The 16480-nt window shown below is 38.1% G+C and overlaps 1 protein-coding gene across 1 annotated transcript; it reads left to right on the top strand.

Moving 5' to 3' along the window:
- The first annotated feature begins 3560 nt into the window (after positions 1–3560).
- Positions 3561–13192, top strand: TRIM69 (tripartite motif containing 69). Its single transcript, XM_016211927.2, has 6 exons — positions 3561–4103; positions 4925–5020; positions 7881–8114; positions 8886–8908; positions 8994–9118; positions 12651–13192. The coding sequence occupies exons 1-6, from the start codon at positions 3561–3563 to the stop codon at positions 13190–13192; spliced, it is 1563 nt and encodes a 520-aa protein (XP_016067413.2).
- Positions 13193–16480: the final 3288 nt, after the last annotated feature.

The following is a 16480-nucleotide window of genomic DNA, read 5'->3' as shown; positions in this document are numbered from 1 at the left end:
TCATAGGTCAATGCTCAACCACTGAGCCATGTGGGCCAGGCACATGGTTGCATTTATATAAAATTCAAATACACGCAAAAGTAATGTTTAGTGTTGGAAGTCACTGAACTGCATAATTAAGATTCTACAGATATTAGCAAATCAGATCTAGCAATATATTAAAAAGATCATACACCATGACCAAGTGGAATTTATTCCAGAGATGCAAGGCTGGAACAATATTTGCAAATCAATAAACATGATACATCACATAAACAAATTGAAAGATAAAAATCATATGATCATATCAATAGATGCAGAAAAAACATTTGATAAAATCCAACACCCATTTTTTATAAAAACTCTCAGCAAAGTGGGAATAGAGGATCACACCTTAACATAATAAAGCCCATATATGACAAACCTACAGCCAACATCATACTCAATGGGCAAAAACTAAAACCATTTCCCCTAAGAACAGGAACAAGACAGGGGTGTCCACTTTCACCACTCTTATTCAACATAGCACTGGAAGTCCTAGCCACAGCCATTAAACAAGAAGAAAATATAAAAGGCATCCAATTTGGAAAAGAGGAAACAAAACTGTCATTATTTGCAGATGACATGATATTGTACATAGAGAATCCTAAAGACTCCACCAAAAAACTACTAGATTTAATAAATGAATTCAGCAAGGTAGCAGGATACAAAATGAACACCCAGAAATCGATGGCATTTTTATACACCAATAATGAACAACCAGAAACAGAAACTAAAAAAACAATCCCATTTACCACTGCAACTAAAAAAATAAGATACCTAGGAATAAACTTAACCAAAGATGTAAAAGACCTTTACTCAGAAAACTACACAACACTGAAAAAAGAAATAGAGGAAGATATCAACAAATGGAAAAATATACCATGCTTATGGATTGGAAGAATTAACATAATTAAAATGTCCGTATTACCCAAAGCAATCTATAAATTCAAAGCAATCCCTATTAAGATACCAACAGCATATTTCATAGATCTAGAAAAAACACTTCAAAAATTTATATGGAACCAAAAATCACCCCAAATAGCCACGGCAATCCTGAGAAAGAAGAACAAAGTTGGAGGGATCACAATACCAGATATTAAGTTATACTACAAAGCCACTGTAATCCAAACAGCCTGGGACTGGCACAAGAACAGACATATTGATCAGTGGAACAGAACAGAGAACCCAGAAACTGACCCATGCCATTATGGTCAATTAATATTTGGTAAAGGAGGCAAGAACATACAATGGAGTGAAGACAGTCTTTTCAATAAATGGTGTCGGAAAAATTGGACACCATTTTTTGCAACACCAAAAAATTGGTGTTGCAAAAGAATGAAACTGGACCACCAACTTACACCATACACAAAAGTAAATTCAAAATGGATAAAAGACTTAAATGTAAGGGATGAAACCATAAAAATCCTAGAGGAAAACATAGGCAGTAAAAATCTCAGACATCTCTCATAACAATATGTTCGCTGATACATCTCCTAGGGCAAGAGAAACTAAGGAGAAAATAAACAAATGGGACTGCATCAAAATAAAAAGCTCTGCACAGCAAAGGAAACCATCAACAAAACGAAAAGGGAGCCCACTGTATGGGAGAACATATTTGCCAATGACACATCAGATAAAGGGTTAATATCCAAAATATATAAGGAACTTATACAACTTAACAAAAGGAAGACAATCCAATTAAAAACTGGGCAATGGACTTAAATAGACACTTCTCCAAAGAGGACATACAAATGGCTAAGAGACATATGAAAAAATGCTCAAGGTCACTAATCATCAGAGAGATGCAAATTAAAACCACAATGAGGTATCACTCATTGTGGCTACTATCAACAAGTCAACGAACTACAAGTGCTGGTGAGGGTGCAGAGAAAAGGGCATCCTAGTGCACTGCTGGTGGGAATGCAGACTGGTGCAACCACTATGGAAAGCAGTATGAAGTTTCCTCAAAAGATTAAAAATTGACCTGCCATTTGACCCAGTGATCCCACTTCTAGGAATATATCCTAAGGAACCCAAACACCATTCGCAAAGAACTTATGCACTCCTATGTTCATAGCAGCACAATTGATAATAGCTAAGATTTGGAAACAGCCCAAGTGCCCATCAGTAGATAAGTGGATAAAAAAGCTGTGGTACATTTACACCATGGAGTACTACGTGGCTGTGAAGAGGAAGGACCTTTTGGGCTTTGGCACAGCATGGAGGGAACTAGAGACTATTATGCTAAGTGAAATGAGCCAGTCAGAGAAGGACAAGTACCACATGATCTCATTTATATGTGGAATATAATAAACAAAATAAACTGATGAACACAGTGGATCCAGAGACATAGAAGCTTGGAACAAACTGAGGGATCTCAGAGGGAAGGCAGGGTGCGTGTGTGTAGATGGGGAGAGATTAATCAGGGAACTTGAATGTTTATGGGCATGGCCCATGGATATGGACATTGGTGTGGAGCGGGCCTAGGGGTGGGACAGATGTGGGGTAGAGGTTATCAGTGGGGTTAAAAGGGGAACATCTGTAATGGTCTCAACAATAAAGATAAAGGCAATAAAAATAAATAAATAAAAAACAAAACAACAACAAAAAAATATTTTGCATTTTTCTGTATGTATGTTATTTGTGTAATTTAAAATATTTATTTATTATTTTTTTAATCCTCACTCAAGGATATTTTTTCCATTGCTTTTCAGAGAGAGTGGAAGGGAGAGAGAGAGAGAGAGAGACATTGATGTGGGAGAGACACATCAATTGGTTCCCTCCCTCACGTGCCCCAACTGGAGCCAGGAGAGAGCCTGCAACTGAGGTACATGCCCTTGAGTGGAATCAAAACCCGAGACCCTTCAGTCCGCAGGCCGATGCTCTATCCACTGAGCCAAACCGGCAAGGGTGTGTAATTACTTTTTAAATTTTTAATGATTTTAAAATGTTTATTTATTTCAGAGAGAGGAAGAGACGGAGCGAGAGATAGAAACATCAATGATGAGAGAGTTATTGATCAGCTGCCTCTTGCACACCCCCTACTAGGGATTAAGCCAGCAACCCTGGCATGTGCCCTGACCAGGAATCGAACCATGACCTCCTGGTTCATAGGTTGATGCTCAACCACTGAGCCACGCTGGCCATGCTAATTTTTTTTTTTAAAGAGGGCAGAAGGCCTGGGTGATATTATGGTTGGTGATATTATACCACACACTGAGGAATCTGATTGATCTTCCAATTCTTTGTACATGACTTCTAAACACAGAACAAAACAGAAAGGTAATAACTAGGAGAACAGAAGTTGAAGGTAAAATTCTCAACTGACACACAGGGAAAATGGGTGGAAGGAGGGATGTACAACAAAATATATTTCTTTGGTTGAGTGCTCTATCTTCTGTCTTGGTTGTCTATTAAAGTTTAAATAGTGTTGACAGTAATAAAATGATGTTACAAAACACTAAATTTACTGGATCCCTTTCAAAGAAGAGATTATGGTGCTTCTACTTTGGTTGCACCAATTCTCAGCTTCTTTAGGAATGGAGCACACTATCCTGGAGTGGGCAGCTAGAAAGAGAATTCATTGTAACCATTCTTTTCCAAAGGTATCTTCCAAACCTTCCTCCAACACTGACCCAGGCAACTACATTGAAGTGAATGATTTGATCACTCAGATACCCTCTGAAGGGCAGATACAAGATATTACTAAGGAGCTACACTGCCAACTGTGTAATGATTGGTTCCAGAATCCACTGATGCTAACCTGTGGCCACAACTTCTGCCAGGCCTGTATTCAAAAATTTTGGAAGCAGCAAGCAAAGGAAACATTCTGTCCTGAGTGTAGGATAACATGTCAGTATGGCAACTGTGCATTCAACCTTGTATTGGAGAAGCTGGTAGAGAAGATTAAGGAGCTGCCCCTACTCAAGGGCCATCCACAGTGCCCAGAACATGGAGAGAACCTGAAACTGTTCAGTAAACCAGAAGGGAAACTGATCTGCTTTCAATGCAAAGATGCTCGGCTGTCTGTAGGACAGTCTAAAGAATTTCTGCGGATCTCTGATGCTGTCCGTTTCTTCATGGTGAGTGAGCCCTAGGCCTTGAACAATCCCTTAGGCAAGCTGGGGGAAAATCTTCTGTAGGGCTGCTTCTCTCTTCTAATTTCACCCCTTTATTCAGATGATTATTAGAAAGCTCAGAATGCTCAGAAAATACAATATATCTTACAGTGTTCTTTCTCTAGAGGTGCTGATATAGGAAAGGAGAAGTGGAGGAGCTGTGGCCTACTCTTCAAATAATGAAATATTTACCTAAACCCTGCAATGACAGTGCTCTACTAGACACCCTTGTAGAATATGAATGTATACAATATTGCTCTTGTTATAAAAGTCTTGAAATCTAGTCAAAATGAATAAAACCACAGAAGTAATATAAGTTTACTATTGAGAACTAAATTTTGTCACATTAGTAATCTATAAATGTTTAGAATTTCAGACAAGGTTAGAAAAAAACTGAAATATTCAGGGGCTGTATGGAGAAAGAAACTACTGAACGGGGAACCCATTTGGATTTGGATGGGCAGAAGGCAAACAGTGTTGTGAGAACAATTTAAGTAAAGGTATAGTTAGAACAGTGCAACTAGGGTAGAAAATGTGTAGAGTTCTGTTTCCTTCCTCAAAGCCCTGTAGTTAGCTAAGAAGGTAAAAAAACAACTAAGATTTTCTGCTGCTTGTAATTTCCTTCACAATTCCTGGAAAAGACAGGAACTATGACACAGTAGAAAGGAAAGACTTTTGTAGCAAGAGCTTGTTTTTTTCTGATATGCTGGGGCTTTGGGGGAGATGTCCCTTATGGCCCTTCATCTCCCAAGTCAGTGTGGGTTAATTCTATGTGGTATTCCCAGGAGGAGTTTATTGTCATTAAGGGTCAACTGGAGGCAACCCTGAAGGAACTTCAGTCCCTGAGGGACATGCAGAAAGACGCTATTGTTGCTTACAAGGTGAGGAGCAGGGTAGAGGGTTATGAGATAGAACTAGAATACACCCTCCTTATAACTTTAGTTATTTGGGTGGAAAGGTACCTATACATGTGTTATCAATACACTAAATGACACCTGGGTTATAGAATTTTAAAATGGACACAGTAGGGTGGAAAGGAGTATAGCAGTGGAATAAGTTCCCAATAGTTAATCAACAGAAAGAGCATAATGGCCTTTCCCTTAATATGCTGATCCTTTTGAAGGTTCAGTTGCTGGGTGATTATTGTGATTTGTCTGGTCTTTCCTCTTATTTATAGTAAAATAAGAAATTTATCTATGGCAAATCCACTAAAGATAGCTATGTCCAAAGAAATACCTTTCTTTTCTTTGGGTCTACAACCAGTCTACCTCTGAAACAAGGTCTCTCAGATTGCTGGCTTTTACGATCTGATTTGATCTTTCCTAGCTTCGCCCAAATGAAATAACACTATTGCCTATACTTTCAACTTCACAGGAGCTCTAGGACAACATTAATGGATAGAGACTTGGCAAATCAGTCTCTAGGTTGGGGAGTTAAATTGGGAGTTCTACTTATTTATTAATGATTTATGGAGGAGAGTATTCTTTGGCGTTTGGCATCTGGAAGAATATGCACAGTGAGAGAAAGAAGAAAGATAGATGGAAATAATGACATCTCCAAAGAATCTTGTTCCTATTGCAAGAGTTCTTAGTTCAGCTATTACAATTAACATTCATTCATCAAAAAATATTTATTGAGTGGGTCAGGCATCGTACTAGGCACTATATTCCACTAGGTTGGGAGATGGGTGTTAAATAATCCCACCAATAACAACAAAATAACAATGGTGGTCCTAGCCGGTTTTGCTCAGTGGTTAGAGCGTTGGCCCTTGGACTGAAGGGTCCTGAATTTGATTTTGACCAAGGGCACATACCTTGGTTGCAGGCTCGATCCCCAGCCCCCGTAGGGGTGCATGCGCGAGGCAACCAATGGATGTGGCTCTCTCACATGGATGTCTCTCTCTGTCTCTCTCTCTCTCTCCCCCTTCCACTCTCTCTGAAAAGCAATGGGAAAATATATCCTTGGGTGAGGATTTTTAATAAAAAGCATATTGAAAAAAAAAACCAACTCCCCAACTGTGATAATTACTATAAATGAAAATAAGGGTGCTATGAGAGCATATAAGTGGAGAACCTAATCTAGACTAAGGGAGGGCTGTTCTCTGAAAAAGTCACTTATTAATAACTGAGAATTGAAGGATAAGTAACTTAACTAAGTGAACTAGACAAGGGGAATATGAAGGAAGTGTTCTGAAGAATGTTCTATAAGAGTAAAGAGTAAAGAGCATATGGAAAAGTCCTGAGAGAGGAGGTCAGTTGCTATGGTAAACAGAGAGAAAGTCAATAAAACTGGATCCTGGTAGGCAAGATGAGACTGAAGAAGCAGATATGGGCCCAAACATGTAGGCCCTTGTAGATAATGTTAGAAAATTTGAATCTCATCCTGAGAATAATGAGAAGCCGTTAAAAGGTTTAAACATGACACGGTTTTTACCTCATTTTGAAAATTTCAGTCTGGTGGCTACAGGGAAAATGAATTGAGAGAGACAATGACAAGGATAATGATTAGAAGGCTACCACAGTGATTCCATAGTATGATGATGGTGGCTTGGTCTAGAGAGGCAGTGGAGACGGAAAGAAATAAACAGCTTCAGCATATTCTTTGGAGATAAAAATAACCTGGATGGGGGGATTCATTAGATGTTAGGGGTAAGTGTAGATGTCAAATAGACAGTTGGATACAGGAATCTGGAGCTTAGCAGTTGGACTAGGCTAAAAATAAGAAGTCAGCATACAGATGGTACTGAAAGCTGTGGGAAGAGAGGATATTACCTATAAAGAGAGTGTAGAATGAAAGGGGAAAAGAGTCCAAGACAGAATATCAAGTAACTATAGAACCAACAAATAAGACTGAGAAATAGTGGTAAGATAGGTAAAAGGAAAACTGGAAAAGTGTGGGCTAGAGGAAAGAGAGAGTTAAGACTATTTTAGAAGTGCAATTACAATGATGGACCAGAGAATCCAAGCTGGATAAGAGGGGACATAAAGGCAGAAGAAGTTGAAGGAATAGAAATGAAGAGGTCAATATACAGGTTTCAGTGAGACCCAATAACTGCAATAGGGGTACCTGAGTGAGTATAAAAAGTTAATTTTGGAGATGGTGAAGTTTCTGGGGATGATAAAATCCTCAGTGTAGCTAAGAGAATGAGTAGATAGAAGGGGAAATCACTAGAAATGAGAATAAGGAACCAAGAAGCCAGGATATCAGATGGCTCACCCGTGAGGATGTTGAGGTCACCTAAGGAAAGAGCTGCAAGTGCATCAGTTATCAATTTCAGTGCTTCAAACATTTCCCATCTCTTCTTTTACATTGTCCTGGCAGCAGGAGTGGTATCCCCCCAGTTCTGATGTTCTGATTTCTTAACAAGGACATTTTTCTTTCTGCCTCCTTATGGCCCCAGTCTAACAGCATCACTTGGTACATACTGGTTTATACTTCTGGGCAGGAGGGTATTATCATTCATTCTTATTTAATATGGCATCAGTTACCACCTCAGTGCTGCGATAGGAACCTGGAGGTCACTTCTGACTATTTCATTCTGAATTATTAAACTAGCTGAGGAAGGTGGAGTAAGTCTCCCCGCCTGCCACAAAATGGGCTCCTTTTAGTATGGTTGAATATTGAAACTCAGAGGCCATTTTTATGCATTTTCCTGTTATGGTATTTTCCAAGTGGTGTGGGCCCCCACCCCTAAGTGCTAGTCTCAGTAATTACCATGGTAATGATTATGGAGGTTTCCAGGAAAACAAGCTACATCTGCAGCAACACATCTCCTTGGAGTTTCTAAAGCTGCATCAGTTTCTGCATGGCAAAGAAAAGGACATTTTAAATGAGCTCCGGGAAGACGGGAAAGCCTTGAATGAGGAGATGGAGCTCAATCTGAACCAGCTTCAGGAACAGTGTCTCCTAGTCAAGGAGATGTTGGTGAGCATCCAGGCACGGATGGAAGAGCAAGACTCCTTCAACTTTCTCAAAGTAAGACTCCATATCAACATGACTGTGGGTTCACCACTAGGGGAAAGAGGGTCGGAAAGGATGTGGAAGCAGTTTTCCCCACAGGGAGAGGGAAAAGCACTCTGCTGGGGGCTTTAAACAAAAAGATTCCCTGGGAAAAATAGTAGGAGGCTACTTTTGCTTTACACTCAATAGAAAACTTTACTTTCACCCTCCTAGAAAAGAAGATAATAAAATGCCAGTAATAACAGTATGTATTAATATTTTAATATTTCCCCATAAAGAACTTTGGAGGTTTATCTCTCAAAAATAAAAATGTTGCAACTTAAGCTGTATCTTTGGCTCTCAGTAATCATAAATTGACCTGTTTGAAAAGCTGTTTGCCAATCTTTGCTAACTGAAGGTTCACTTCTAAAGTGGCATTGGTTACCACCTCAGCACTCAGCAGCTTAGCTAGCCAGAGTAAGGAAAAGTGGCCTTGGGGTGGGAAAACCTACTGTGTTTTTCTCCTGAGATTGTGGCAGTATAGGTAAATATAGCTTAACCTTAACTTCTCTCATTCCATATAAAAGGGAGCTAGAAAATAAGAGCAAGATAAAGCCAGTTTATCTTGGGGTAGATGAAGGATGCAGATCAGAAAAGACATGTGGAGGATGAGAGGTAGCAATGGGATGGGGACTGTCTGCACTGGATCCCAGTATTAACAATCAAATTCTGGTGGTAGCCAGTATCAGACATTTCTGCAGTTGATGAACAGGCATCTAACTTTTCTATTTCTCCTTTCCTCTCTAGGATATCACATCTTTCTTGGATAGGTAAGTGGTGTTTCCATATGGTATTTGTACCCTACCTTCAGTCCCTGGAGGATGTCTAAGAATAAATGATTTATGTCCCTTGCAGCTTGCAGAAAGGAATAAAGGTGCTGACACCCAGAGAGCTTCTCTCCAGAAAGCTGAACCTAGGCCTGTACAAAGGTCCCATCCAGTATATGATGTGGAGGGAAATGGAGTCCATTCTTTCTCCAGGTATCAGTGGGTAGTAGCTATTGGTACCTGGAGCTCCTAATGTATGTTTCGTCTGTGGGACCTCTTCTGTGCCCTAATTAGTATGTTAGAACCTGGGACAAGGGGAAGGGTAGAGTTTAGCAAAAGAAGGCTAGTTGATATACTAAATTTCTTCTGGTACTATGACCTAAGAATTCATAGCTTTTTACTGGTAGAGTCTAATGTCAGAATTACCTTTGAACCTATGATTTTGTTTAATTGTCCTATCAAATGTGACAACAAATATTTTATCCTGTTTTGCTAAATCAGAAATATAAGTCCCTGGAACTTTTCTGCCCTGAAGAAGGAATTTATTGTACATACTCTTTGAATGTAATAGGGTCTTTATAAGTCCTCTTGTGTTTGATGTTCATAATATAGAGCATAATCTCTTAGGAGATTGTTTAGAGATCTTCAGTGCTTCAAAAGAAAACCAGTAATTTCAACAGGTATGCCTAATATGAAAACTGTTTTTTTCATCCTGCTGATAATAAATAATTGAGCAGGAAAAAGAACACAAATAGCATTTCAAGAACATAAAGTTCTAAATACAATTCTTTAGAAACAAAGTTCTAAATAAAGTTTTTTAAAGAATTCATATAGACTCATTATTATTAGTAATTACAGACTTAATGAAAATCATAAATCTATCCCAGTTAACATTTTTCCAGGTAATTGACATAAAAATATCAGCTTTACTGAAATACAACTAACATAGAACTCATAAATTTTGTTGTTAATCTTCATCATTTAAAAAAATTTATTGAATTTATTGGGGTGACATTATATACCATTATATAGGTTTCAAGTGTACGATTCTATAATACAAAGTATTGTGTTCACCACCCAAAGTCAAGTCTCCTTCCGTCATCATTTATCCCCCTTTACCCTCTTCTACCTCCCCCACCCCCATTTCCCTCTGGTGGTCACCATACTGTTGTCTGTGCCCATCAATAGATGAGTGGACAAAAAAGCTGTGCTACATTTACACAATGGAATGCTACTGGACTGTAAAATAAAAGGAAACCTTACCTTTTGTGACAGCATTGATGTACCTGGAGAGTATTATGCTAAGTGAAATAAGCCAGTCAGAGAAAGACAAATACCATATGATTTCACTTATATGTGGAATCTAATGAACAAAATAAACAAAACAGAAACAGACTCATAGATACAGAGAACAGACTGACAGCTCTCAGATGGAAGGGTGCTGGGGGACTGGGAGGAAAAAGTGAAGGGATTAAGGGGGGAAAAACCTCTTAGGCATAAACTTACTATTTTACAGTGTACAATACGATGAGTTTTGACAAATGCATATATTTATGTAAACATCTCCAAAATCAAAGTATAAAAGAATTCTATCATCCATTTGTCTCTTCTGGCTGGTCATTTTTTATTGGATGCCAAACATGATCAGTTTTATATTGCTATTTCCTTGATTTTGTTGTAATCTTTTAAGCTCTACTGGATTTAACTTTGCTGTGTAGGTAAGTTATTTGAAATAATTTTGTTTCTTCTGACACTTTCTTTAAGCTTTGTTAAGGTTTTTAAGCTTTGTTAAAGTAGTTCAACAGCAGCCTTTAAACTAGGGCTAATTTAGCCCATTTTCTAAGGTAATATAATTCCTTTGTGAGTACCCTGTCTGATGTTCCATACATTATAACATTTTCCCATTCTGGATGGCAAGATTGAAAATTATTCCCAGTCTTGTGTGAGCTCTAAAAAATTGTTCAGCCTACTGCTTTCCAGAGATTCATTCACTGACCCTAATGAGTTTCACTGAAAATCAGTACTCAGCCACAGCCTTGAGGGAATCCCTTTGTAGATGTTCAAAAGTCTATGTGCAGCTCCCTCCTCTGTGTTACTTTACTCTGCAAATTCTAGCTGTCTTGAGATAACACTGTGTTTTTCTTCCAAGTGCTCTTTGCCCTGTAAAATCAAACTTTATGTCTAGCACTCATTTAAACCACAAATTGATTTTTCTTTATTTTTGGTATAATTTTACATCCAAGAAAATCAAATGGGATTTAATATATGGCTGTTTTACTAAAAATGTAACTGTGATCAAACCTTGGTAAAATACACTTCATACTTCATATTTCTAGGCCTTTGCTTATTCTGCATGTTTATATTTTCTCCTTTCCTGCCTTATAATAGATGCTGTTGCTTTAGGAAAGGGGTTGGCATTTTTTTATATATAAATGGTCAGATAGTAAACATTTTAGGCTGTGTGGGCTATACGGTGTTTGTAGAATTAATGAATATGTTGTGGCATCTATATGTATAATTTTGTGATTTTCCTCCTGCAGTGGTAGGAATTAGGATGTGAATTTGAATAGCTGGATAGATCCAGAGTTAGAAAGTTGCATGACAGGTGCTGCAGAAAATAAAAGTGTTGAGGTTATTGGCAACAAAGCTGCCAGTGCTAAGCTGTTTAAGAAAGGTTTTTAAGCCAGGAGGTAGATAGCTTGGGGTAACAAGGAGAAGGGACTGGCTTAATGAAGAAGTGAAACAATGGTTGTAGGAGGAAATGAGAGTGAGAAAGCTCAAAAAATAAGACAATGGGATATCTGAGCTTAAGATTTTAGAGAATGAAGAGTTCCCAATTACTACAAGGTCCAGAATATGGTCATTGACAAGGACAGCTGAAATGGAGTCAAAAGTCACTAACAATGAAGTTAAGGACCTGCCAGAATGGAAGATTGGTTATATATCCAGAGACAGTGAAATCTCTTGGGATGATGGGCTGGAGTTGGGGTAGAGGAGTGAAGTTAACCCAAAGTGCAGGAAGTGTAACAGGAAATTTGTACATGACATCATCAAACACAGATAGAGAGTAATATGAAATTGAACAGCAAGAGCCTCCAATGAAAAGTGATTTAAAAATCGTAAGGATGAGGAGTAGAGTGGGGGCTGGAAGTGGCAGTGGTGGCTATTGGATCACTGGCATCAGAATTTAGAAAATAGTCTTTTGAACTTTGGGAATCTTTATTTTTGGAGGAAGAACCAGCCAGGCTTCTGTTAGAGTAAGGAGGTGATGAGAGAATTCTGTAAACTGAGGATGCAAGAGAGTTCATTAGGAAGGGAGTTAGTTCCAAAGGGCAGAGTGGAAAGGGTTTGGTGGGAGCAGTGGGAGGATGGGTGAAAGCAGAGGAAGTAAAGAACACAATAATGGGGACAAGAGCACCTTAGAGGATAAATCATTGGAGGGCTCTACATTTTGGGTGCTGGCCAAGGATAACAGGAATATGAGCCATGGTGGAATTAGTTGGTGCCTAGGCTTCAATTGGAACTTTGAAGTTCACTTATTTATTTAACAAACAGTTCCTTGAACACCTAAGAACAGTTCCAAATTTTGAAGATATATGAGGAAACAAAACAGATGAAGTCGCTGCCCTTCCAGAGATTACATTCTGGTGGGGGAGATAAATTACTGGTGTTTATGTAAATACTGCCTTTTACTATGGGAATTTGCATTCACCCCTTTTCTCCCATTCTCTTATTTTCTAACTAGGCTTATCTCCATTAACTCTGGACCCTAAAACAGCGCATCCAAATTTGGTGCTCTCCAAATCCCGAACCAGTGTGTGGCATGGTGACATTAAGCAGGAAATGCCTGATGATCCAGAGAGGTTTGACTCAAGTGTGGCTGTGCTGGGCTCAAAAGGCTTCACATCTGGAAAATGGTACTGGGAAGTAGAAGTAGCAAAGAAGACAAAGTGGACAGTTGGAGTTGTCAGAGAATCCATCACTCGGAAAGGCAGCTGTCCTCTAACTCCTGAGCAAGGATTCTGGCTTTTAAGACTAAGGAACCAAAATGATCTAAAGGCTCTGGATTTGCCTTCTTGCAGTATGAAACTGACTAAAAACCTCGACAAGGTGGGCATATATCTAGATCATGAAGGAGGGCAGGTGTCCTTCTACAATGCTAAAACCATGACCCACATTTACACCTTCAGTAGCACTTTCAAGGAGAAACTTTATCCCTACTTCTGCCCTTGCCTTAATGATGGGGGAGAGAATAAAGAACCATTGTGCATCTTACATTCACAGTAATTAGTCATACTATACTGTGTAAATTCAGAGTGTTATTAAAGAACTACTGAAATAGTTTACCAGTCTCACTGGTTTCTCTTCCCAATTTAATAATGAATAAATGAAAAGAGGATTCACAAATTAAATTCCATTCTCAGTGTCCTAAGTGGATTTTACCAAAGCCTTTCAAGATGTCATTCTAATTCATTAGGATCCTCTATGACACAGGAGCCTCTCTCATGAGAGTGATCATCATGCTATCGTTACTGAATAAAACTGCAACTTGAGTTTGTGATATTTGGGAACCCTTGTCAAATGTGCCCAGACATTCTATTATGCTGTCATTAATCTCCAGCATAATGACACATATTAGACGAATTTTCGGATATATACTCTTCTTCCTATTTAATTTTCTTTTTTAAAAGAAATCCTTACCTGAGGATATGTTTTTCATTGATTCTAGAGAGAGTGAAAGGGAGAGGGACAGACAGAAAAACATCAATATGAGAGAGAAACATTGATCAGTTCCCTCCCGTAGGTGCCCCAACCAGGGATTGAACCCACAACCTGGGTATGTTCCTGGACCAGGAATCAAACTCTCGACCCTTTGGTGCTTCAGGAGGACGCTCAAACCAACTGAGCTGCACTGGCCAGGGTTTAATTTTCTTTTAATATAACTTTTGCAACACATTTCTTTTCTAGAACTTGTTACTGTAATTAAAAAAAACACCTGTAATTTAAAAAACAAAGCTGCTCCAGAGATTTAGAGAAAAGAAAAAAAAAAGAAAATAGTCTGGGCCAGTTTATAATCTTGTCTTGAATTATCTCAATATACTTTTTAGTCCAGTGAACCTCTGACTCTTTCTCAGCCCCTTTTTCTTGCTTTATCTATCTATGGGGGCACTTTATCTATCTATGGGGGCACTTGTTTTTCCATATTCAAATATACTTAACCATTTCCATTTGCTATGTCCTTTTCATCATTCCTGTCTATAATTTAAATTTCAGTATTTTTCATCTTGTCCTCTCCAATATACTCATCCTCCAGCTTGTTCCATCTTTCTAAGTCTAAAGTACTTAGCATCATTGATCTCAGCCGTACCCTTGATGAACCATCCCCATTTCCTTTCCTTAGACGTTTCACATAACTGGGTTTCATTCTCTATATCTGACAGGATTTTTTTAGGTGAGGAGAATGGGTATTTAGGACCTGCAGCAGTGGCCATCTAAAATCATAATAAGCACAGCTCTTTGGCAGGGTGAAAGCCCCCAATTTGTAATAATGGAAAGGATACACACACATTACAGGTAATAGTCATGTATCATTGGCATACATAATACACATACACTCATAGCTGCTGACTTAGGTAAACAGCCATGACATAATTATGCTACATTTATTTCTTCATTTATTTTTATTTTATTTTTATTTAAAATATTACAAATGTCTCTTTTTCTCCCCAATGACCCGTTCCCCACCCCCCGTTCCTGCCCCCTCCCCAGTCCCTCTCCCCACCATTGTGCGTTTCCTTGTGCGTATCTGCATATAAATTCTTTGGTTACTCTCTCCCCCTCCATCCCTCTAACATTCATCAGTCTCATCTATGCTTCCATTTAAAAAGTTACTTTTTAAAAATGAATTCACTTCAATTAGAATATAATGAGGACTTTAAAAAATTATTTTTAAAAATATCTTTTTATTGATTTTAGAGAGAGATGAAGGGAGAGGGAGAGTGAGAAACACCAATCAACTGCCTCCTGCACGCCCCCTACTGGGGATCAAGCCCATAATCCCTGCATATGACCTGACCAGGAATTGACGCTCAACAAACTGAGCCACAGTGGCCAGGACAGGAGTTATTTTATGCCTGGAACCTTGCAAGATGTTTTAAAGGAAGGAAAATAAGCACAAAAAGAAAAAAGATTCCTCCAGAAAGATTTAAAAGAAATTCAGATGTTTGGACCCCACCCAAGACCAATTAAAGCAAAATCTCCAGCACATGTGACTCTAATGTGCTACTAGGTCAGCAAACCATTGAACTAAAGGAATACATTTTCTTTAAAATTAAAAAAAAAAATTCAAACATACAGAAAAATTGCAGATTTGTATGACAAACTCCCATGTACTCTCCACCTAAATTCACCAATTATTAACATTTTCCCACATTCTCTTAGTCTCTCCCACATCCACCCCATATGATTTTGTGTATGTATATAATTATTACTAATGTTAACTTGCTGAACCACATTAGATTAAGGTGCAAGCATTACAATTCTTATCCTTAAATATTTCAGCAAGTATCTCCTAAGAACCAAGATATTCTCTATATAATCACTATCAAATTTAGAAAATTTAACATTGACATGATACTACTTACTAGCTACTATTCAGTCCATATTCAGTAAGTAAATATGTCTAATGATGGGGTTTTAGGAAAGGTGGTAAAGAATTTCAAGTAGTATGACAAAGAGTTTGGAGGATAGAAGAGGGTTTATAACTGCCTCTTAAGTTATATGCATAGTTCTGGATAACTGATATCTAAAATCTGTCCTTTGGGAAAGATGAGTATTACAGAGTTCAGAGGAAGGAGAGGTAATATTCACCAGAATAGGAGAAAATTATAAGGAAAAGTTGTAAGTTGGATAGTGAAAAATGAGTAGGAATGAATAAAAATTCTAAATTTGCAGAAATCAATTTTTCTTAAAACTGAATTTTTTGTGGTGATGGTTGCATAGCTATCTATATAAATATACTAGAAATTAGTGAACTGTACACTTATAATGGAGACATTTTTACAGGTTGTAAATTATACCACAATAAAGCTGGGGTTTTTTTAAAGGAAAAGAAAAAAAGTAAGGTTTTATTCAGATCCCCAGAAGAAAAAGGACAGACTGCAAGTGTATACACATTTTCCACTACCTATAGGTGTCCATCTTAATACTTTCTCTGACATGCTACCTCAGCTCTCCAGCATTTGTCTTAACATTTAGATGACACAAATTTATTTTCCCATAGTTTTCCCAAATAAATGGTTATTCTGTACTGAATAATTTAAACAATCCCTCTACTTAGAACTCATTATAATCAAAGGCAGGAATCCTTCTAATGATTATGAATCATAAAACATCAGTATGAGACCTCCCTTGTGGATACAGACTCTGAATGGTATTCATTAAGAAGCGTGAGTGGGGCTATCATACAGTTTTATCTTAGGGTATAGGATATGAGGCTGATAGAAACAAAAATATCCTTGTATGAAGTAAAAGGTAAAAGAAGCCCCAGTGTGTTAGAATTCACTGAGGTGAGAA

The sequence above is a fragment of the Miniopterus natalensis genome, chromosome 1 (assembly GCF_054644295.1).
Source record: "Miniopterus natalensis isolate mMinNat1 chromosome 1, mMinNat1.hap1, whole genome shotgun sequence".
In the NCBI taxonomy this organism is placed as follows: domain Eukaryota; kingdom Metazoa; phylum Chordata; class Mammalia; order Chiroptera; family Miniopteridae; genus Miniopterus; species Miniopterus natalensis.
Note: the sequence above shows the minus strand (reverse complement) of the source record. Positions and strands in the feature narration are given on the sequence as shown.

What these genes read in the sequence shown, in the direction of transcription:
- TRIM69 (XM_016211927.2), top strand. Translation starts at nt 3,561, where the DNA reads ATGGAGCACACTATCCTGGAGTGGGCAGCTAGAAAGAGAATTCATTGT. An exon ending in ACTCCTTCAACTTTCTCAAA is followed by an intron (nt 8,115 to 8,885) that starts GTAAGACTCCAT and finishes TTTCCTCTCTAG; the next exon opens with GATATCACATCTTTCTTGGA. An exon ending in ATCACATCTTTCTTGGATAG is followed by an intron (nt 8,909 to 8,993) that starts GTAAGTGGTGTT and finishes TGTCCCTTGCAG; the next exon opens with CTTGCAGAAAGGAATAAAGG.